Below are 24,616 nucleotides of genomic sequence, written 5' to 3'. Positions count from 1 at the left end.
GCAACAATTAGCAACTGATTGATTGTTCTCACAGTTAAGAAATTTCTCCTTAGTTCAGGTTACATTTCTCCTTGATTAGTTTCCATTAGGTTCTTGTCTTGTTTTATTTTCTGGTGCTTTGGAAAATAGTTTGCCCTCTTCATCTTTGTAGCAGTCCCTCAAATGCTGGAACACTGCTATTTCTTTGGTCTAGCTGTTATTGGTTGTTGTTGTTGTTTTGTACTGCGTAGTTCTTATCCAAAATCATCACTTTTAAATCTACAATTAAAAAAAAAACACCACTTTTTTCATAGGCCTTTGAGACTTTTGAGGCTATTCATAGGCTATTGAGCAGTATAGATTCTAGTCTTTTTTAAAGACCAGACTCTTTTCAATCCAACTGTTATTATGTTACAGTTTTTTTCAAAAATCATTTTATTTTTACACCTTCAGATCATCACTTGAATATTTAATCTTTGGGTTCATGATTATTCTTCACTTTTTAACTTCTCAGTTATCTTTATATTTTTGTTATTTGAAGAGTCCCTGCTATTCTTGTGTTTTGCTTTAAGAATTACTTTACACAGCTGCTTTTCAGGTATCCTCAAAGATGCCAAAATTGGCTGAGGAACATATTGTAGAGTGACTAAATAACCTTTATACACTGATCAAACAGAGTTTATGACATTTAACAGCTGATTTTGAAATTGTCCCTTGAATAACAAGACCTTTGAATAAGTAATTGCATTCTTCAAGAGGGACCGATCCAAGGAACAGATATAGTTCCATAGCTATCGATGTTTTATACTGTATTTTTAACACTTGCAAGATTTGTATATGCAGTATAGAAATGTATTAGTGCATCAGGAAAATATTATTTTGGAGGGCTTGCTTGATTTTTCAACAGAAATTGTGGCTGTAAAAATGGCTTCCTCATTTATTTCAAGCTGAGTTATTTCTATTGCCTTACTTGTAGGAAAACAAGATCAATTTATTACTAATTAAATCAGCATAGATTTCCATTTCTTTTCTAATAACAACAAAATTCTTCACTTTGTTGTTATTATTGCCCTAGGAAATTGGATTAATGTAAAAAATGGCTTCAATAATATATCCCTTTAGAAATTTAAAAGAAAGTCTACCTGGCCCGTAATCTGGTTTTTTTTTAAATCATAAAAGCACAAATATTAGTCTAATATAGACCATCCTATGTTTTTTGAACTAATAATGTGAGAGTTTTTTATGTCATATTAGTTTAAGAAGGAGGTAGTTCCTTCAACAAGAATTCTCAGTATTTGGACACTGCTTCTGAATTACTTCTATTTCTTCTGTTTTAACCTTACTTTTCTATAAAATGCATATTCTTTACAGAAAATTTTAATTAAATAATTAATTATATAAAATAACCGCTTTTCTCTAGGTTTCCCAAATGGTTATTGATGCCATTGTTACTTAATAAATTTAGATAAACTTATTATTACAATTTTCTTTGCCTTTTCTTTTCAAATAATTTTAACTTCCTATTCATAACACTGATAATAGGATGATAGGATTACCCAAATTTATTCCTGAAAATTCTTGATTTATTTAATCTAAGAGATTTATTAATGCAGTACATTACTTGGCTGTTTTCACCTAAGTAATTCAACCTACATTATTTCTGTGGCAAATCAGCAAAGAAGTCATTCAATTGTTGTAGTATATATGAGAATTTACAATCTTAATTCTTTGTCAACAATATTTATGCAAAATGTTAATATATCCATAAAAATATTGAATACAACATATTGGGGAAAACAATCCTGCTGTGTCAAAACATTTATTTAAAGGAAAAATTAATAAAATATAGTATGATATAATTTCATACAATGAGAGAAGTGAATAAGGAAGACCAACTGAATATAGTGTGGATTGCAAAAAATTTTTTGACTCCCTGCCACATGATAGTATAATACTGGATAACAATTTTTTCAAAAGTTTTGTGCCCTGAAAAGCTTTGGATAATAGACACCTTCAAACTGAATACAAACATAATTTTAGAATGACTATATCAAATATGATATATGAAATATGAAATTAACTTTTAATCACTATAATGTATTAATTGCATAATAACTCTGACATGCTGCATGAGTTCAACAGGGCTACGATGCTGATATTCATTTCTATGGGATGTACAATGCACCTCACTGTAGTATCCAAAAATAATCAGCCAGCATTGATTATTCCATTGTGGTGATGTCCTGGTGGAAACTTTTCACCATGTTTATCATTGACTGCACCTAGATTTTTGGAAGGAACTCCAAGTATGAATGCAGAAAATCAATCTTCCACGAAATGTTGCATGGTTTTGTATGCTGCAAGAAGTTTGTCAACTACCGGAATGTACTCTGTAGTTGCCAAGAAAATTCTCAAAGGCATCCTTGAATGCTTTTCAGGCAATAGTAGGCAAAAAATTGAAGAAGATCACACAGTACCAAGATCTGAAAATAAAAATGTATTTATTTATTTTATCTATTTAATATGTGATATTTTAATATTTAATGTTCTGCACTTATTCTTTTTATAAATAACTTAAGGCAGCAGACTATAATATTCCTTCTCCAATTTTCCCCATAACAACACTGTGTGGTCATTTGGGCTGACAGAGAGTGACTGGTCCAAAATCACAGCTGATTTTCATGACAAAGGCAAGATTAGAACTCAAAGTCTCCTGCTTTCTAGCTTGGTGCCTTAACCATGAGACCAACAGGCTCTGTGGTTGAACGATTATGTTGCAAGCTGAAAGAGATGAAAAATTAAAATATTATGGCATAAACCAGCCATGACAATCCATTAACAAAAAATCTTGGATGGTACTTACAAAATCTGCACATCAATAAAATTTCTATCTGTCAATTGCAAAAGGTGATGCCACTTGGATCTATGCTGATACATTATGACATCCTGGGTTCTTAGGAAGAACTTAATGCCTATGATGGCCAACAACAGCTAATGAACTGCAAGCTGTCATTTCACAGTCATAAATAAGCAGGTTAAAATATTGTTTACAACTATTAGTGTCTTTTCACAAAGCAAAACAACAACAACTAGCCAGAAGTCTTTGAATATTAATTTTGACACACATTACAGACTGTCAGGCAACAATGCTCCCTCAGCCTGTCTCCACGTATGTATTACAAAATTAAAATTAACCAGACAAGATTGTTGTAGGTGCTTTTTACATTTTTTTAAATATGTAAGAACAATATTAAATATTTATTACATCTGTGTTTCCATTCTGCTTTCCAGGTACTGTAGCAAACTTGGATATTTCAGAATATTTAGTAATTCCAAGGGTTGTCAAGTTTAGGAGAATAATACCTGTCACTATTATTTGTTAATTTTTTCCCATAAATTAATATATTTTAAATTTCTAAATTTCACTGGGTCAATACATTTTTTTTATTAGCAAAGTTATGAGGATATTATTTTTGTAAGCACAGTTGAAAGATATTTGATTTTACATACATATGTTTTTCATTTTGTTTTTACATAGGGGAATTTAAGCTTTTCCTGTGTGGAGCCTCATACAGTGCCAGTATTTTTCAATGCTACTAGTTTCCTGGAAGTGCCTGGCCATCCAAATCGTGAATTATTCTCAGTCAGCTTTCAATTTCGGACCTGGAATCCAAATGGAGTTTTGTTGTTCAGCAATTTTGCTGAAGGATTGGGTAGCATACAGATTGACTTGACTGAGGGAAAAGTCAATGTCCGTATCAATGTTACTGGAGTGAAGAAGAATAAAATCAACATATCTTCAGGTGAGCATAGCAACTCAATTTTTTTTTTAAGATTACAAAGTATTTCTTTATGTGATTTTGAACTTTCCTACTGGTAGGAAGTTACTTGGTTACAAAAAAGTTTGTTTTAGATTTGATGAAAAAAACTAGAGGCTGTATTTTATCTTTTGAAAAGGAATTTCTTACTTATTGAATTATTTATACCTAAGTACAAATAGTTAAAAGTTCATCTGTCTGGAGTATAGTGTTAAAGTTCATAATGGAGCTGAATTCGATCACTTTGGGATAAATGATGCATTGTGGAGTGAGGAAAGAAATTATTCTTCCAAACACAATGGAGGACTATATAAGTTATACTATGATTTTTTTGAAGTCACTAATAAATATTGTAGTCACACATAGCAACACTTTTAAAGAGTAACATGAATAAATTTCAATCGGGACAAACCTTAAGGAATTTGAATTTTAAATATTGATATTAGGGAAGACATCAAAAGAGAGTAGACGAAACAAAGGCAAGGATAACAGTGCCATTTTCAGTACAATCAAAAAGAAGAAATAGATCAGCAAACAGAAGAAAGGAATAGTGATTCTTCTGTATCCCAAAGACAACAATGATGCTTAATAGGAAAATTGCATATGATGTGTAGTTTTCCACATAAGAATGAGCAAAAAAGTCAAAATATTGGCTAAGGCTGTAACACTGAAGCCTTGATCATTTTTGACGTATGTTGTATCTGTAACAGTGCATGTAAAAAAGATGGGAGAACAAAATACTGTATATCAAGAGAGTATTAGAGGCAAAAAAATGGGCAGTTTTGAATTTTCTCATTGTAACATTAATGTTTTTGGTACTTCTTTCTATCTTTTGAGATAGTTAAATGCTAGAGAGTTTTAATGATGACCTCATTGTTATGGACTTGACTTTACCAAATTCCGTTGATGTTTTGGGAATATTATTGATACTGGCCCCTAATAGCATTAGCATAACAATTTAGATATTTTGAAAATAACTAAAAATATTGACCCAGCAAACAGTGAAGAAGAGACAAAGCAAAGACGAACCAGTTCTAGATGATGAGGCAACAATTCATTTTATGCTCCTCTGGTCCCAGGCCTATAACTCGATTCTTGACCATTGGCAAGGTCTCAATGTGAAATAGAAAAGCAAGCAGAATCAGAAGCTGTTTACAGAGCCACCGAAGTAGCTATTATTAACACATTTGAACATATATTAGCAGAGCACTAAAATCATCAACTTTATAAATGTTTCTTAGGGGCTCTTTCAGGTTCATGTTAAGGTACAGCATATTCTACGTACAAAACCCTTCTAGTCTATTTGAAAACATTTTATTTTGAGATATGAATTTAATACCCACTATGTTGATTCCTATATAAAGTGAAAAAAACAGGTTTGTCCATCTTGATATCAACCAGAAATTCTGGATATTTAAAAATGAGCTATGTCGCATAACTTTTGCCTTTGCTCATTAAATAGACAGGAAACAATGGGGAAAACTGGGATTGAGGTGACCATGTGAGCATCTTACTTGATAACCATCATGGCATCTGACCAAAATTCTGGAGCCAATTGTGGTCATAACTCAAGGACTATCTGTTTAGCAAATCTCATATAATTCTTTTTAAAATCCACATTAACCTTGACTTCATTCTACCATAAATATCCATGTCTTCCAAATATCAGATTGTATCCTCCTAATTACAAAATAAAAATTATTTCATCTTTCTGTGAAGTATAAATAAATCGTATCAATTTGATGAAGTTATGTCCAAAATTCATGTCTTCTAATATCTTGAACAAGAAAGCCCAGTTCAAATGATCAAGGCTTTATCAAGGCCTCTAGAAAAATCAGTGTGGTTTCTTCTTCATTATATTGCTCCAAATATTACAAGACATTCAATGTATTTCTAACATTGTGTTTTAGATAATACATTGATCCTCATGAATATCCTTCTTTATACATTCTAAAATAGCCTATGGTAATTTTTCCCATAGGAAAATAGTTTAGAACTTGAAAATGGAATTCATCATTCAGGATGAAGTGTAGCTATTGTTCTGGCAGAGCAATTTGGCCATGGATTTTTGCTTGTCAGTCTCTGTAGCTGTGTAGCTTTATAATGTGTCCTTTGGCAGCTTGGCATTTTCTGTTGACATTAATCGAGTAAAAGTGAACTTTTATCCCACTCTTTCTTGAAAGAGCATCACCTTTCTGAAGCATTATGTTTGTTTTCTATGCAGTTTACAGAACTAGGAGCCACAATAGGCCTGGAGGGAAAAGCTAAGTTTCTCTAACATTATTTAGATTTTCAGAAAGATAGCAATTCCCTTTTGTAAGAGTATTTGCACATTTTACGATTTCATTTTCAAATATTGCTGAAACGGTGCATGGATTCATGGGGAGGAGAGGCAGAGAGCTTGAGTTTTTGGCTTTCTAAAGCAGATTTACACAACTGACACTGTCTTGAGGAGATTTATTCATTAATTTTATGCATTGGCAAAGAAACTAAATTGCCTTATTTTTGAAATAGCCTCCATAAATGTGTAGTTTATTTTAATATGAGGTGATTCTTGGTAAATAGACAATAAATAGACAAAATGCACTGGATATTTCTCTGAGGTGTTCTGCAATATGAATGTATATCTATAGATGACAAAAGAAAACAGTGAGCTAATCCCACTAGTACTAGGTTTTGATTTGAAATATTTAAAGTTCCCATTTTTAATGGTATATATTTTTTGCTTCTTAGAATGTAGAAATGCATACTCTAATCCTTAGTGTAATATCTTCTGCAGATTTTTATCCAGTTATCTCTCAGAGCAATTTACACTCTTTTTATGTGTATCTATAACATAGTCAGTATTCATTAATATAACAGAGTTCTTGTATTATCTGTTATCTCATAGCCAATTCATTTCCTCTTAATTATAGAATATTTTTAAAAACAAAATGCAGTCAAAATATTATTCTTCCCTTTGCAAATAGAATTTAAATAGAACAATCAAAATACGTTGATGGTGAAGTAAATTATGACTGTTTCATCTTGACATAAATGTGAATATAGCCTTCATGTATACTATTACATAAATAGTTATACTACTTATTACTATTGATATTCTTTATTAGATTGATATTCTCTCTTTCATGCAATACAAACTGATGGAATTCATAGTGCCCTTTCATTTACTCAACAATGAGGGAGATGAGGGAGCCCTAGGTTGCTCAGTGAATTTTCATAGCTAAGGTGGACTTAAATACTATGTGCCTATAAATACATATTTCAATGACATAGAGGTAAAAAAAAAACAACTGGCTGACTGCCCTATCAAATAGAAGACAATTTTCTGTGTCATAGGTGGGTCATCATGACTTCTAGGTTGCATGTGGCTCTTGTTCTCAAATGATTAAATTCCTGAATTATTAGCTCAAACTCTCATACTCATACTGTAGTACCTATCCAATAATAATAGAGTAATTTTGTTCCGCATTTCTTCAGTCAGGGATTGCCATTTCATTTCATTATTTGTTTTCTGTACTGCCCATCTCACCTAACTGACTCAGGGGAATTTGCAACAGACTATAAGTTTCCAATCAGCAATAAATGTAGATATTGTCTATTTCTCTGATCAAATAATTCAATGTATCCATCTCAGCATCATTTTCACCAACCACTTCTTCCTTCTGGGTAATGTCAAATCTTTCCATATTTGTGCATACAATCTTACTGCAGTTAGCATGTTTACAAACAAAGTTTCATGACTTTTTTCTGTTTAGTCATAGCTCTCCAAATAAAAGGCTCTGGTTTTAATAGTACAGCCAGTAGTGATTTTCAAATAAAGCTATTTGAAGGGCTTGGAAAACTTGGAACTCCGTCGCCTTCGACAAGACCTAAGTTTAACTCATAGAATCATCTATTGTAATGTCCTTCCTGTCAAAGACTACTTCAGCTTTAATTGCAATAATACAAGAGCAACCAGTAGATTTAAACTTAATGTCAATCGCTTTAATCTAGATTGCAGAAAATATGACTTCTGTAACAGAATCATCAGTGCTTGGAATACTTTACCTAACTCTCTGGTCTCTTCTCATAATCCTAAAAGCTTTAACCAAAAACTTTCTACTATTGACCTCACCCCATTCCTAAGAGGACCATAATGGGCGTGCATAAGCGCACAAACGTGCCTACCGTTCCTGTCCTATTGTTTTTCTTTTCTTCTATACTTTTATATACTATGTAACCTTTCTGTATGATAGTTACATATATTGTTGTGACAAAATAAATAAATAAATAAATAAAATGTCAAATCACATTATATATGTTTCAGTCATATTTCACTCATTTAGAAATACTAGTGTTTTTAAAATCATGCTTATGCTAATTAAAAAGATATTTTTCTTATAGAAAAAAAGGAGAATGCTAGAAGATTTAATTTCTAAAATATAATTCTTAGCATTTCTTTGCTTCCTTTGGAAACTTGTATTAGTTCATCTGCATTGCATCATTGCTTCATAACACTTAAAAATAGATTGCATGAGAAGGGGAGTTTTCTCACAAGTTTGGAAATATAATGTAGTATTGTCACATATAAATCTGGAGACCCCAACATGAGAAAACGCTTCTTCAGATTCAGAACTTCCAGATATTTATCATGGGATTTATACATGTAAAACTTGGTTGTAATCTCAAAATGTCAAATCAATAAACTGTATAAGCTCCCAACACTTCTGATTAAGTGTTCACTTCATCTGTGTAGCCCTGACTTAATATGATATAAGACTTCTGAAATCCAATACTGGCTCTTGTCTTCCAGTGTGAAGGATTGGAAAATGTCACTTCTGTCTTGAAATTACCTCATTGAAACTATGCTACATCAAGATTCTTACTAATCTTACTTCATTGTCCATTTTCTTGTAAATGTGCATCCGTTATGTATCCCACTTCCTTCTTGTTGGTTTAAATTATTTATTTTAGCTAGATGTGATTAAAAAAAAACTGAGTTCCCCAAAAAGACCCAATATTTGTGCACATGAAAATGTGGATGAAGCCTTTTGTGTGAAACTTTTATACTTGATACTCCAGATGCTGCCAGATATATAAGCAATGCAGCAGTATGAATTTGCACCATTTTTACCAGCATCGAGTATTGCCAGACTTGAGCAGTTATCTTCCTGACCAGATTGTCTAAAACCTTATATTCATTTTGTTATCAGGTCTACCTGATGCAGTACTGGCCTTCTGAAATGTGAACAGCTATTGATCTCTTGGCACATATTGAATTTCCTCCGAGCTATAAGGGTGGCTGGTCAATCTAGAAAATTATTTATATATTTTGTCTATATATTGATTTATATAAAGCACTTCTCCTTTTTTTAAAAAACTTATTCACCTGAGCTTTTACAAGAGAAAAAAAGAAAAGTTTAAAGTTTGCTTTGATCTTACAAACACAGACATGGTCTGATGCATCAGATAAATGTCTAGTATTTGATTTTAGCATCAGCCAGTCAGGACCCTTTGAGATTCACAATTCCAACATTGTTGTCCATCTGTTATTACAGAGATCTCCTGGGGAATGAGTAGTAGTAGTACCTGGCTTGATTAGGCTATTACAGTTTTTATGAGTTTAGGCTATTTAATTGCAATGTTTTTATATTGTGCTGCTGGGGAGTTTCTGTATTTTTATGATATAATTGAGCAAATAAATAAATAAAATGGAAGGAATTAGATCAAAAACAGCAGGAGTCAGGCCCATTTTGATTGTGACATCAAGTGGTATTCCATTCCTATACCCATCAAAATCGTAACATGTGTTCTGTAATCCATTATGATTGTTATTATTCTGCAGGTGTACATAGTCAAAGTTATTATAATCATAATAGGAATTCTTTCTAATGCATTTCATGGAAAGAAGCTGAGAAGTGAAAGAGAAATACATTTTGACATTATTCAATGCTATTCATCTTTTCAAATACTGATCAAATATTTGACAGGAAAATATACTGCAATTCTTTTTAAAATTTCCATGTCAATCCCATGGCACAGCTTTTGGTACTAAAAATGTAGAATATAGTTCAAAATTATGATCATCAATGCCCAGATTTTCCTTGTTGCCTTTTTTTACCCCAGTTATGTACAAGAAGAAATATTAACCTCGGATGCCTAGTCTTGGAACAAAGTGACTTTTATTTTATTTTATTATTTTTCTGCCTTTATTATTTTCCTAAATAAACTGTAGAATGCTTCTTTCTCCTCTTATTTTCCTCATAACAACAATCCTGTGAGGTGAATTGTGCTGAGGAAGAGTAACTGATTCAAAATCATACTTAAAGCAGTATAGATTGCCTAGATATAGGAGTGGTATGAAGAAGCCCCACAGTAGCCCAAGGAAAGACAAAAGTATAGAAGCAAAAGAGGACAACTGTGAGTTTCACATCCAAGAAGTGCATCAGAAATCAAACTGACTTATTTTTATATAATTTACCATAGGAAACAAAAGAAAGATAATTGCTGATTGATATCAAAGTTACATGATGTTTACAGATGTACTCAAAGCAAAGCTATCCTGCAATACTCAATTAATTAGTTAATCATACTTCATTGTCATATAATGCCAATGAATTCTTCATACTTCATTGTCATACAAACCCATTACCCCTGGGGATGTTTGATAAACACTGCTCGACTCCGGAGGGACACTACTAAGCACTGCTTAAGCTAAATATTATGTCCCTTTCCTTAATTCCAGTAACCTGTGTGTCAGAGCTACAATCTTCCAGCTGATCTATATATATGAAACATTGTATAAGCCAATAGAGTATTTGTGGTTAACCCTTATAACTCTTACTGTCAAGTATTAAATAACTATTACTTCTGGGTATGCGGAGGCACAACTAGTTCCTCTGGTTAAAGTTTTTTCTTAGCTTTCAAAAATTTCTAATTATTTATTAATACTTATTAGGCAAATTTTCATCTATCCTACAACAGGATTGGAACTTGCAGGCTCCAGCTTTCTGACTTAGTGTCTTAGTGCCTTAAGCCCTAAATCAAACAGGCTCTACAATGACATTGATAATGATGTTGGCACTAAAAGATGTTCCACCCTATTGTCTCTTGATTGGTAGGTTAAAAGAGAGAAGTGGTCAGCGAACATGTAAATAGAAGTAATGGAAGGGAACATTCAAATAGTTTTGGTGGTCATTAGGCTTAGGTTTCTGAACCTCTTATTTTAATTAATTAATTAATTATTCTCTTGGGGACCATAGAATAATGGAAATTCTTGATTTCATAAAAAAAATTAGGGTGCAAGTAATAGCAACTTGTACTATTATTGAGACATGTCAAATAAAATGGTGTTAGATGTTTGCTAAGGCCTATACTGCAGGCATGATCCAGAAAGCAAGAATGACAAACAAGAAATTTTAATTCAACAATGAGGGTAGAGTACAGAACCTTGAAATTGTGATGAGAATCTTCAGCATTCCTTTATTAAGGACTTATTAGGACAGTATCTCTGATAATTTTAAATCTCTTTTTGTTGGATTTTTTGCAGCCTGGGCTGAGCTGCATTTGTGAAATAAATATTAACAATCTTCTTTCTTATCTGTTAGCTCTTTATGTTTTAATTTGTCTCCTATTACTTTCCCATCTTCCACACAGTCTCTCGTAGCATGAGTTTTTATTATTAGGATATTGTATTTTACTACTCTACAAAATGTTAAAATGAATGTGTAAATTCAAGACATTGCCAAAAGATAAATTTTCCATTATTTTAGAAATGGGGAAAAGGTGGGTCAAATATTAAGCTTAAAGAACTAGAACATAGGTGTCTATAGAAAAAATGAGATTGACTTGCAATTTCATGTGAACTTGAATAAGTACAAATATAGATAAAGGGGAAAAAAGCTCATTTAAAAATTTGGGAAAAAACAGAGAGGAAATGAATGCTATTCCTACAAAAGTAGATAGTTTTGCAATTTACATCCCAAGGTTTATAATAGTTTCAAGTAAAAGGACTGCATTCGTTCTCCTTAAAAGAAGATATTCCCTGATTCTGAAATATCTGGGGAAAAAATTGAATGCTTCACTCAATTCTGAGTTTGTTCCATATTCTGCTGAAACTTTTGTAAGAACATTTGAAACAACCTATCCAATATATTTTAGAGGTGGTAAAGACTGAAGCATTCTGAACACAGCTAAACTCTTTCCAGTAATTATTCAGTATTTCCAATGGGAAATAGTGATTTAAAGTCAACTGTCCTTAAAGTTTATAATTTACCTAATTATACTGTCAATACAATTAATCAATATATAAAAGCTCTTGATTAGAAAGATTTGATTAAGAAGTATATTATAGCTAATAAATACAAAATAGTGTTTCAAACACTCTGGTTGATGATGAAATGTAAAAATGCAAATGTAAAAGTTATTGCAGAAGATGATGTTGAATTAGCCTGTAGATATTTGGAGTAACTATCCCAATATTTGCAGAACTAAGAACTTTTAAAAAATCTACTTGTACTTTCACATTTATACTATCTAAACTGAGGCCATGAAAAAAAGTATTGCCAGTGTGTTGTTACTGAATAGAACCATGATGGCGAACCTATGTCACGTGAGCCACAGGTGGCACTCAGAGCCATATCAGTGGGTATGCAAGCATTGCTTGTGCGCATGCTGGTCAGCTGATTTTCGGACCTTCTGGGCCCACCAGAAGTAGGGAAACAGGGTGTTTCCTGCCTCTGGAGGGCCTGGGGATGGGGAAGGCCCTTTTTTCTTTTGCTTTCCCCAGGCTCCAGACCCTCTCTAGGAGCCTGGGGAGGCAAAAACAGCATTCTCCACCCCCCCCCAGAGGCTCTCCAGAGGCTGGAAACGGCCCATTTACCAACTTCCAGTGGGACAGGAAGTTAACAAACGGGCCATTTCTGGCCTCTGGAGAGTTTCTGCGGGGGGTGGGGAAGGCTGTTTTTACCCTCCCCAGGCTCCTAGAGAGGCTCTGGAGAGCAAAGGAGAGCAAAAAACGGCCCTACCAAGCCCACCGTGCCATCACGTGCCAAAAGGGGGAGAGTGGGGGGGAGATGATGTGCATGCGCAGGGGGCAGGGCCCACATAATAATGGGTGTGGGCACACGCACACGTGACTCCCCCTCCAGCGACCTCCTCTTTTGGCAAAAAGGTTAGCCATCACTGGAATAGAAGAAACTGCTTCTTCACAGCAAAACACCATGGCTGTCCTTATCTCTAAGCAGTACAAGACTGATTTGGGTATTTTTGACATTGAAGTTGTTCTTACTTTCATTAAGCAAACTGCCCACTGTGACAAAAACATTTTTGAACATGAGTTCAATTGTATTTACCTATGACAGATGCATTTATTCATGAACATATTCAATTACATATTCCAAAAATTGAAAGTGAAAAGCATTCTGTCACGTAAATGCGTACTTTCTTCTTGAATGTAGTATCAAGAACTTGATTTCTTTAAAAGAGGAACTTCTAGCATTAAAATACTAAGAGGAACTTGAAGAAGAAAATGGGACAAATTATTTACTGAAATCAATTGTCTTGGCTTCAGAAAAGTTTCTACAAGCTTAAAAAATGAGGCCCTGGATAATTTCTCTTCTTTTTCAATTGTATTCAGTGATGTGCCACATTCAGTTGTTGTGAAATCTCATGTTCAATACTCAATAGATGCCAATTTTTTAATCAAATACTGGTAGATATTGTTAGGTCAGTTGATGATATAATATATTTTGCTCAGCACAGCTCTCTGAAAACATCATGCAAGTTTTAAAAAGTCATTAAACGGGCAATAATTTACTACACCAGACATGTGGGCCAGATAACTAACAATTTCAAAAATAGTTCTTATGTACTATTTATTCTCTAAGAATAAGACAAAGAGAGAGGAAAAGTTTGATTTTTGAAATACTCTTTTAAGCCCATTTAGCTCTGGTTTGATTTTTGGAATATATAGTATATAATCAGAGATATCATTGGTTAATGGAATGTCTCTTTGTTTGGCTTTAGAGAAAATCTGGTTCCATTGCATAGGTCCTGGGATAAAAAACATGCACTTATTTCTTTATTAATTCTTTCTTATTCTCATTGAAGCATTGCAGCATAGATTTATTTTCTCCTTTTTACTTTTGGTCCATTGAAATTAATGGACCATGATTGACAATATAGGAAGAAATCTGAAATAACTTTTGCTATTGAATTTTGGCTGATTAGTTTTGTTGCCTTGAAATAAAAATATTAATCTGACTTTTTTCAAATACAAGGTTGGTTCCTCACCCTCAAGAGGAACATATAATTCAAGGAGATGGATAGCTAATAAATAGGAAACGAACAAATAAAAATGAAACAGCACACCAGCAAATAGGGCATTGTGATGGCTCAGGGATTAAGATGCTGGGATTGTCAGCTGGAAAGCCAACAGCCAGAATTTGAGACTCGACCATTGCGTAACAGGGTAGGCACCCATCTTCACCTAGCTCCTGCCCACCTAGCAGTAAATGTGAGTAGATAAACAGGTAACACTTTGGGTTCCAAGACATCATGCTGGCCACATGAATGCAGAAATGTCTTTGGACAGCCCTGGTTCATGGCCTTGAAACAGAGAGGAGTGCTGCCCACTATAATTGGCAACAAGTAGCAGAGTAAAATCTGCAGACAGTTCTATACCAGCAAATAGCCCAAAACTACAAGAATGAAGTTAGAAAAACTAAGGTCAGAATGAACTAAGACTTGCAACAAATGTCAATAATAATAATAAATGTTTAAAAAGTTTCATTCAATGTGTAAATGAAAAGAAAAAAGTCAAGGAAATGTTCAGTACACTAACAGAAGAAGAAAACAAGTAGATGACAGGCAGCAGGAGAAAGTAATTGGTCTGTTTTTCAATTCATTTGATTCAGTTGAATTCTCTGGATTGCCACCATTTAAACTCATCCAATCATTTAATGAGGAATCTGGATATTTCAAGGCTTTGTAATGGAACATGGATCATTTCGACAGAGAAACACAAGAATTTCATTGTAGCAAAATAGACATTAATATATTTAAAAATGTCATTGTCATGATTCCAATAACTATGCTCAATTTATCAGAAAGTGAAGATATCTGTCTTCAGTAGACATAGTTCCCATTAAGCCATGATTTGTTCTCAATATATATGAAGTACAAAGACAAACTATGAAGAATGTTCTGATTTATTTGGAGAAACTGGCATTCCAGCAAGGTCAGCTTTATACTACTTTAAGCAGAGAAAAAAGAAGTGAAAATGTTATAGTATTGTTAAAGAATGGCAAATCAATCATAAATGTTGTCATCCGAAGCATAGTTTGTTAAAGGAAAAACATCTATATTTATCTTTCTACACATCTTTTTTTTTTAATAAAATGATAATTTCTTGTTTAATTTTAAAAATGAAGTAACAGTAATTTGCCCAGAGCATTCTGTTTCTCTGTTTAAGTGAAGAAATGTCTCTGAAAAGATTACCCAAAGGGTTATCTAGTTCTCTCTACAATTCTGATTAACTAAGGATAAAGATACTGAAAAGATATATATGTTCAAAACTAAAGCTCTATAAAAGCAGATATAGTGCAAAGGAAGTAGCATAAAATAATTAATATGCGTACAAAGCAACCTAATGTGGCAAAGGAAATGTTTATTAAATCTAATTTATAAAGTTGAATGCCAAGCGTGAATCATGATCCAATGACTTGTTTGAACACTGCTGCACAGAATCAGACAATATTGTCTTTTGAAGCAGGGTCGTTATCGAAAAGCAACAGGGTAATGTAAAATTTTCCTATGTGCCTGGATATTTATGTAATAACAAGAAATAATACATTACAAGAAATCTCAAGAGATTGTAAATTATTCTTAAATAGCAGATTGAAAAGGATGTTTATTTTGAACATCTTTCATTTACTTTCAATGCTGGCTTGTTAATGATCTGAATTTTCAAACAGTATAATCCATAAGAAAACATAAATTGATATAATCATGGAGTGGTAACATTAAGCATTTTTATTTTATTTCCATTTATATTGTATATGTTATTCTACTTACTTTCTAATTTATGATTTTAACTTTTTCCCCCTGAAACCCCATTTAATAACTTATTTTACCCTCACAAGAACACTGCATAGGGAAATCATTTTTTTCTATTTGCTTTTTTCTCCAGAACAATTTACTTAAAAGCCATGGTATATCATGACTGTTGCCCCATCTTATTTTCAGAAACTGTATATCCTATTCAGCAACCACTATTTAGCATATAACACTAGTACACATCATTAAATAAATTGGTTCAAAAATATATACGTATTTTTTAAAATATGGAAGATTTACAAATATAATACATAAATAAGTATCTGAAGTTATTAAAATATGTATTTTTGGAAGCTGCTTGCTACAGATTTTTTTTAATTCACAGAATTTTGTTAGAAAAGAACTACAATAATGATTAGGCATTATTGATATTGCTTAGATCCAGTCATACCAGTTTCTCCAAATAAAGTTTGTCCCAAAGCCAAACCATAACTAATGTAGCTGCCCACTACTAAATATTGCAAACTGGTTTCTAGGGTGTTAAATAATATTGAATTTCTTTGATGTAATCTTCAGCTAAGCAGATCAATTTTTCTCTGTCACAGTTTTCTTATTTTCTTTTACTACCAAATTCACATGAGAAATACTTCCCCCCCCCCTCTGGATGCCTAGAAAGAGGATGTTAAATATAATTTCAGATTGTTGGTTTGGTTATCAACACAACAAAGGAAATGGATTATATTATAGACAGTAGAATTTGTCTCCCATTCATTTATAAGCAGTCACAAAAGAGTTTTCAAATTGCTTCTAATTTGGAAAAAAACAACTTGTACCAGTTTGCTGAAGATAAGTATTTTGACTGCCACTGAGTATTTTGTTTCCAGGGAGAATAGCTAAATTGTTTGTCTTCTGTTAGACAATCTAAATTAATTTGGCTAACTGACATAATTTTGTTGCTTTCTATAGGAACATTACAAAAATATTTGTTCTACTTTTTGCACTACCATCAAGTATTTGGAACTAGTTTAACATCTAGTGATTCATGCATGTGTGCACTGGATTGAACAGGATGCTTTTATTCATTTCAGTAAAATTACATCATTTAGATATACATTTGCTTTTGTTCTGACTAGAATAAAATGACATTTGATAATTGTGGCTTGTTTTTAATATTCTGGGTTAAGAACAATGACGAATGAAATAAGTAATGTGTCATTTAAAATCTGAGGCAAATATGGAGTTCTATGTTTGAGCTGTTTCAGGGAAAGCTAAAAGAGACAACTTTTCCAGAGAATCATAGCAAAACTGATAAACAGTAGAATAAAAATCTACATTATTAATTCTGAAGTTACAAGGTTGTTCCATGCAGATTATGTAAACACACTACAAGCCATTACTGTACAAAAGCCATCTTATTATAGAGTGAATATTACAACAGGAACAGGAAATGCATCACAGGAACAATAGAAATGAAATCTATAGTGGCAATGTAAACAACAGGAAACAACTACAATAGAGAGGAATGATAGAGCTGAATATAAGATAGACATACAATCTATAACAGTGGTAGTCAAGCTGGTCCCTACTGTCCACTAGTGGGCGTTCCAGCTTTCATGGTGGGCGGTAGGGGTTTTGTCCGATACTGAAGCACTTTCCTTTTTTTAATTTAATTGACTTTCTAAAAAATTTTCATAGCATTATTTAAAAACATTTTCATTAGGTTTTCATAAAATTCCCTGTGACAATTTAAATTTCTAAAAATATACTATTTGTATTGCCCGCACATAAGTTTAGTTTGCGTTACGTAAGTGAAACTAAATGGCGCTATAGTGCGACCACAAACAAAAGAGGTTTGTCCCAGAATAGCTGCACATCTCCCCCATCCAGCTGTAACAGACAAGCAGAGCTGGTAGCCGGTGCCCCTCACAACCCAATCCATGATGTGCGAGAGGCATACATGGTGCATTACTGTGGAACTGGTTGGCAGGTTAGAAAATTTTACTACTAACAGAGATACAAATGTGGGCGGTAGGTATAAAAAGGTTGACTATTCCTGATCTATAACATCTTCCCCTTTTCATGTTAACCAAACAACATTGTAAAATTTCAGATGAGAACCATACCAACACATTCTATAGGTTAAGTCTGTTCGGTGGTTGTGAACATCTGCCACTATGGGTGAAGACTGGCCCTCTTTGTCCTTAGAGCTTCTCTGATCTTGCTGAGGTTGCTGGGCTCTTCTCCCCACTTACTGGATGTTCTGCATTTGACTGCTGTCAGGTATACCGGCTTGCTTAGGATTGTCATTAATATTGGTCTGTGGAATTGACACTGTGCATTCTCTATTGTTAGTGAGTAAGAATGGCCTGAAAATATCAGGTGAGTTTCGCCCGTCCACTGAATATGGAGGATCAGGCTGCTCAGCCACATGCAGATCCATACAGTTGCGATGATAGAGAGTTCCCTCAACATCCACTAGATAGGAATGTGTGCCACCTGTTGTAAACAGATACTCCTTTTCCAGCAACCTGTTTGATCTCCAGGCAGCAGTGTCATACAGATTCGTTCTCCAATATTCAATTCTGGCAAATCTATGGTTGATTTGTCATATCTTGCCTTGAATACTTGTCTCTAAAACCTTAACTTTTCTGGAACAGCTTGTATCACAGAAGGCTCAAGCAACTTATTTGCCACTGGTCTTTAGTATCCTTGACATCAGTCTCTGTCTGGACTACTGTCCATGCCCTTGGTTGAAGTGCTTCTCCAATGTAGAATGGCCTTCCATGGGTCTTTACCATCACTTTGTGCTTTATTGCATAAATTCTTAACAATTTTCTTAATTAACTTGTGAGTGATGTGGTGAGAAAGTCACATGCTTGAACTCCCACTCTGCAGCAAATTTCCTAAATTGTAGGCTTGGAAACTGAGGGCCATTATCAGAGATCACTATCTGATTGGCGATAATCTAGAAACTGAACCTTGTATCTCCTAATAGTAGTTTCAGCAGACAAGTCAGGAAGTAGTTCAATTTTCTAGAAGTCTGAATAATGATCAACTAATATCAGGTACTTTTTTCCTGCATAGTTGAACAAATCTATACTGATAATCTGCCAAGGAAGTGGGGGTATTTCATGTAACATGCTTAAACGTAGTTTTAATTGGGGTTTTTAATTGGGATTTTTAATTGGGGTTTTTAAACAGGGTTTTTAAATGGGGTTTTTAATTGTATTTAAAAAAATTTAGGCCATATATCGAATTAATCTTTTATATTGTTTTTTAACCTGTGTCATATGTATTTTCGGATTTTATTGACTGTGAACACCCTGAGTCCTTCGGGAGAAGGGCGGTATACAAATTTAATAAATAAATAAATAAATAAACATCATGGTTTCTTTTTGTTGCAAACATGCAACAAATATTATATTCATTGCAAGTGGGACAATTGCTAACAAAGTTTTTGATTTCACCTTGCCTGTTAGGCCAGTAAAATGTATCACGAGCTTGTCTGTAGCATGCCTCAGCCCCAATGTGGCTTGAGTATATGGGCAATAACACCGCTACTCTCAATGACTTTGGCACTATGACTCTTGGACTCTTATACGAGATACCATTTTGTAAGCTGATCTTATCTCTGAAGGATCAATATTCCCTCACAATTGCAGGAACTGCCTCCATCTCATCCAGCCACCCATTCAGAACAATAGCTTCAATATCTGTAAAACTATATCAGAGTCTGTGTGCTGCATGAGCTGACGTAGCCGCTGCTTAATGAGATTCAAATAGTCCACTTGATTGACTTCAGCAAAAAGAGTTTGTTCCTATTGCAATCAACAAACTGTATGATGCTTGTGCTCTCCTTCAGGTGACACCTGATCTGGTATAGCCCTGCTCAGGGTATCACTGATATACATTTCATATCCTGGCTTGTAGATAATATTGAGGTTGTAATTCTGTAAACTAAGCATCATGCTCTGCAGCCGTTTGAGAGCACACAAAAGGGGCTTCTTGAATATGGCTAATAGTGGACTGTGATCAGTTTCAGCTGAGATTGTATCCCAGCCATAAAGATAATGATGGAAATGCTGGCAAGCAAATGCAATACTTAAACTTTTTTTTTCAATTTGAGCATAATTTAGCTCAGCTGGCTGACCTTCTTGCAATAAGCAACATCCTAGGCCATTTTTGCTTGAGTCACTTTGAATGTAACAGGCTTTGTGACATCATAGTATTTCAACATTGGGGCAGTGGTGCCCAAGTGTTTTATCTCCTTTACTGCCTAGTCATGCTTGGGAAACCAGTGCCAACTCCATCTTTGTCCAGAAGACGTGTCAATGGCTAACACACCTCAACTGGTGCATTCCTGGTGCAGCAGGAATTTTGCTAAGTATATGACAAAATCAGTAAATCTCTGTTCTGATTTGGCATTGACAGATGGTGGCATGTCCACAATGGCTATAATCTTATCTGGGCCAGCTTTTAAGCTTTATGAGGACATGATATGTCCATGGAAACAGATTTTTTGCACCTTGAACTGTAATTTCTTTGCACTGAGCCTTGGCCTCACCTGGCTATACTGGTCTAATACTGCTATTAGCTTCTCATCATAATCATACTCAGCTTCTTCATCTGTTTCACTACAGCCAACTAGGAGAATGTCATCAGTTATCGGCTCAATTCCACTGAGCCCACTTAATATTTTATGCTGTTTTCGTTAATACACCTCTGGTGCTACAGAGACTCCAAGGGGTAGTTTGAGCCATCTCTTTCTGCCCTAAGGAGTCCAGAATGTGGTCATGTAGCTACTCTTTACATCCAGTTTGCACTGTAAAAAGGAATCTCTGGCATCAACAAGTCTGAATCCTATGCTTTCGGTAGTTTTGAAAAATTATCAATGTTGGCATTAGGTAGTATGACTGTTTTAGGGTCATATTCAGAAATTTGGGATCAATGCTGATTCTGATCTTTTCAGGCTTCCTAATAATAAGAACCATGTTGATTATCTAATTAGTAGGCTCAGACACTGACATGTCCTTCAGCTTCATACTTGTCTAGTTGTGCTTTGACCTGTGGCTTAATGGCTATTGGCACAATGTGTGAGGCACTTTGTACTGAAGAAATGGTAGGATCAAATTCAAAGTGAACTTTTCCTGAAACAGATACATGGGGTCCTCAAATACCTCATTGCAGACTTGAAGGATTTGCTGTTTTGTCAGTGGCCTCACCAAAGGTTTTGAGGAGTGAGTCTCAACATTGTATAACTGAGCCAGAATGGTGAACTGTATCAAACCCAGTCATGCTGATCCTGACAATAGTGGTTTCTGATCAGTTTCCACAATCTTAAAGTCAAGTTTATTAATACCCCCACGTATGCTGCATTTTGTTTGGAAAAGTCCCAATGATTCCATTAGTTGCCCTGAATATAACTTCAGTTTGGTGCTACTAGGCTGAAGAGGTATCTCAGGTGCCAGTTTCATTTTGTCCTTTAAACTTATGACATCACATGTTGCATCTGAGTCCAGATGGTAGGTTTGGATTATATTGTTTAACCTGAGATTTATGAACCATTTTTGCCCTTAGAGTTTACAGTAGCAATGCATTTTTCTATGTAAACCATATCAGTGATAAATAAATATGCATCCTCTGGATCTGATACTTGTTCAATTGTGTGCAGCTTCCTTGCTTTCATTTTACTTGAGAGAGATACATTTGGTCTCCCACACGTTCTGCAGGTTTTCCCATATGCTGAACACTGCTCTTTCTCTCATACATGCACACTGCCACAATACTTGCATGATATTGGGTTGCTCCCAGATGAGTTGTGTAGATGAATTTTGTGCAGATGCTTCAGGCTTAGCTATTGCTTGGAGGCTGCAGACTGTTTGTGCTGCTCTAGAGCTCTCAGCCATTTGTAAGTTCAGTGGTACAACATATCTCAATCGCTGCTAGTAAACTTAAATTGTGTTTCCTCAAAAGGCAATGGCATTTGCTTTCACTAATGATACCCAGAATTATTTTATCATAAATAAGTTCATCTCTCAGAAAGCCTTACTCACAATTTGCAGCTTTTTCTCTTAGCCATGTGACTGTCTATTGCTTCACTTTTTTTTTTTTTTTACATTTATACCCCGCCCTTTTCCGAAGACTCAGGGCGGCTTACAATGTATAAGGCAATAGTCTCATTCTATTTGTATATTTTTTTACAAAGTCAACTTATTGCCCCCCCCACAATCTGGGTCCTCATTTTACCTACCTTATAAAGGGTGGAAGGCTGAGTCAACCTTGGGCCGGGCTCGAACCTGCAGTAATTGCAGGCTCTGTGTTCTAATAACAGGCTTCTCTATTGCCTGAGCTATCCCGGCCCCTTTCTTCTTGCTTATAGCTGCCAAATATATATCTTTTATATATGACATATTTAGAAGGTCTAAAAAAAGCTTCTAAGTCAGGGGTATCAAACTTAAGGCCCACAGGCCAGATACAGCCTGCTGGGTGCTTAGATTTGGCCTATGGGACCAGCCTGGAAATATCAAAGGACCCACAGCTCATTTTCAGCCGGCAGAGTGCACCTTCTTCACCTTCTCTTTAGCAGCATCTGCCAGGTAGAACTAGATACCCCCCAAGATCTGAATGGCTGTTGTTCAGAAGAGCCAAAAACATCTGGCTCTTCACCCAGGTCTTTGATGAGAGAGAGAGAGAGCCACCTTGTATCACTAGTTTGTCATCTTTATGACTGATTTAATAGTAATTTTTTTTTTATTGTTATAAGTCACCTAGGGTCATTGAGAATTGGGTGGTATATCGATTTTGTAGATCATTACTATTATTAAGTTCTCCTCTAGGGCTGTGTCAGAGGTAGTAACAAAGATTGATAGACTGTTGGACAGACAGTTTTTAGAGACATCTGGAGAAATTGTCAGTTCGTTTATGCTCTGCTCCTGTACAAAAGAGTCAAGCCCTATAGCAGCTGAGGACTCTACATGTCTTTAATCTCTATATTATGGAATTGAGGCTATTTGTGCCACAAAGTAAATCTCTCTATGTCTGGAATAGCTGTTTTCAATACAAAGAGAAAAAATGCATCTTGAGCCTGTATCAAATGCCCACCATGGCCATGCCACCATGGTCATGCCCATTCCAGTCCATGCCCCGCCCCATTCCCTGGTCCTCTGAGGTCAGACACAACCCTGATGCAGCCCTCAATGAAATTGAGTTCGATACCCCTGTTCTAAGAGATCTAGTATGGCTTTAGTATCACTCTTTTGCTCCTCTGTAAGGGTTAAATTATGCTTGTAAACATGGAGGCATTTGCTGCCCATCAACCTTCTCAGTGTGGCTGCTTGCACTGCTGCAGGCTTATCATTTAACCCTGTGGCTATGGAGTGATCCTCAAACTCTTCTCTTAAGTTGTCCCATTTACTGCTGCAATCCCGACTCACTCATTGCCTCAGGCAGTAGTATGATGTTAGAGTCTGCCATGCTGATGCTTCTCTTGCTTCAAATGCTTGGCTTTCGGACAGAACCCCAAATGCTAGACTGGCATGCATCAAATGTGTAGAAACAGTGCAGATTCAGATGCTTCTGATACCATGTTTCATGTAGAGTAAATAAATATACTACAAGCCATCACTGTGCAGAAGCCAGCTTATTAGAGAGTGAGTAATACAACAGGAATAGGAAATTCATCACAGGAACAAAAGAGATGAATCCTAGCGTGGCAATATGATAAAGGAAACAACTACAATAGAGAGGAATGATATAGCTGCATATAAGGTAGACATACCACCTGCAACAAAAGTAGCCAGGAAAATTTAATACACACAAAAAGTAGTCTGACAAAATTCTAGGGGTACTGCCTTAGTAGTGGTCACCCTTTCATAGAAAGGCTGGAATCAGGTGACAAATCATGATTCTTCATAATTACATTGCATGTTTGTAGCATAATATTAGTGCAGCAGTTTAGTGCTTAAAATTATAGACATATTTACATTTTGAAATTACTGCCACTGGTCAAGGATGGATCAATTTCAAGTTTACGGTGACAGGACTGAATTTCAGTGAGTCCCAGATAGACATGATTTCTCACTATTCTCTTCCACTATGGTCCTAAAACATAACTTTTTTTTCTTTTTATTTTTATTAAGTATAATTTGGGGCCATACCTAAACCACATGTTATTATTAATTTCACTAAAGGTTTTGGGGGAAACTTAATTTTGTAACTTATTCTTTGAAGCCACCTTATTAGACCTTATTAGTAGTTGCACCTTGTTAGTAGTTGCAGTTAACAGCAATCTAGACAAAACATGCTGTAATTAATTTTTTAAAAGGAAGCACAAACCTTTTCAAATGTTTGCAATCACATTGGAGATAGTAGTGAAAAATGCACTAGAAAAAAAGTAAATTTGATAAAACAGCATTTATTCCAATGCCCAATTGTTAGCATAGCACGTAAACCTGCTGTAATTGATAAATTAATAACTATGGATTAGTATATTTTATGAACTGGTTACATTATGTCTTACATTATGTGTAATCCCAACTATTGCTCATTATTTAAGACAGGTTTAGTCCATATTTTTAATTTCATTGTATAATAGAGTGAGAAAGTTATTTAGAATTTTATTCTAATAATACCTTTCAGTGGAAGATATTGTAAGTGGAATACTGTCAGTGGAAATTTGTTGGGAGATGGACTGCACAAGACTTGTTTATTTTATTCTCATTCAGTGTTGAGGAAAGAAAGACCAAGGAGTAAACTAAACTTATTATAACTATGGAAAATGT

The 24,616-nt window shown here is 34.7% G+C and overlaps 1 protein-coding gene across 1 annotated transcript in view; it reads left to right on the top strand.

Annotated features, from left to right (window-relative positions):
* Positions 1 to 24,616, top strand: part of CNTNAP2 (contactin associated protein 2) — a 788,332-nt gene that overhangs the window by 204,626 nt on the left and 559,090 nt on the right. Inside the window, exon 8 of the mRNA XM_058182711.1 lies at positions 3,518 to 3,782. Coding sequence (XP_058038694.1) covers positions 3,518 to 3,782 — 265 coding nt within the window. The remainder of the gene's footprint in view (positions 1 to 3,517; positions 3,783 to 24,616) is intronic.

The sequence above is a fragment of the Ahaetulla prasina genome, chromosome 4 (genome assembly GCF_028640845.1).
Source record: "Ahaetulla prasina isolate Xishuangbanna chromosome 4, ASM2864084v1, whole genome shotgun sequence".
In the NCBI taxonomy this organism is placed as follows: Eukaryota; Metazoa; Chordata; class Lepidosauria; order Squamata; family Colubridae; genus Ahaetulla; species Ahaetulla prasina.
This window is presented reverse-complemented; position numbering and strand designations above follow the sequence as displayed.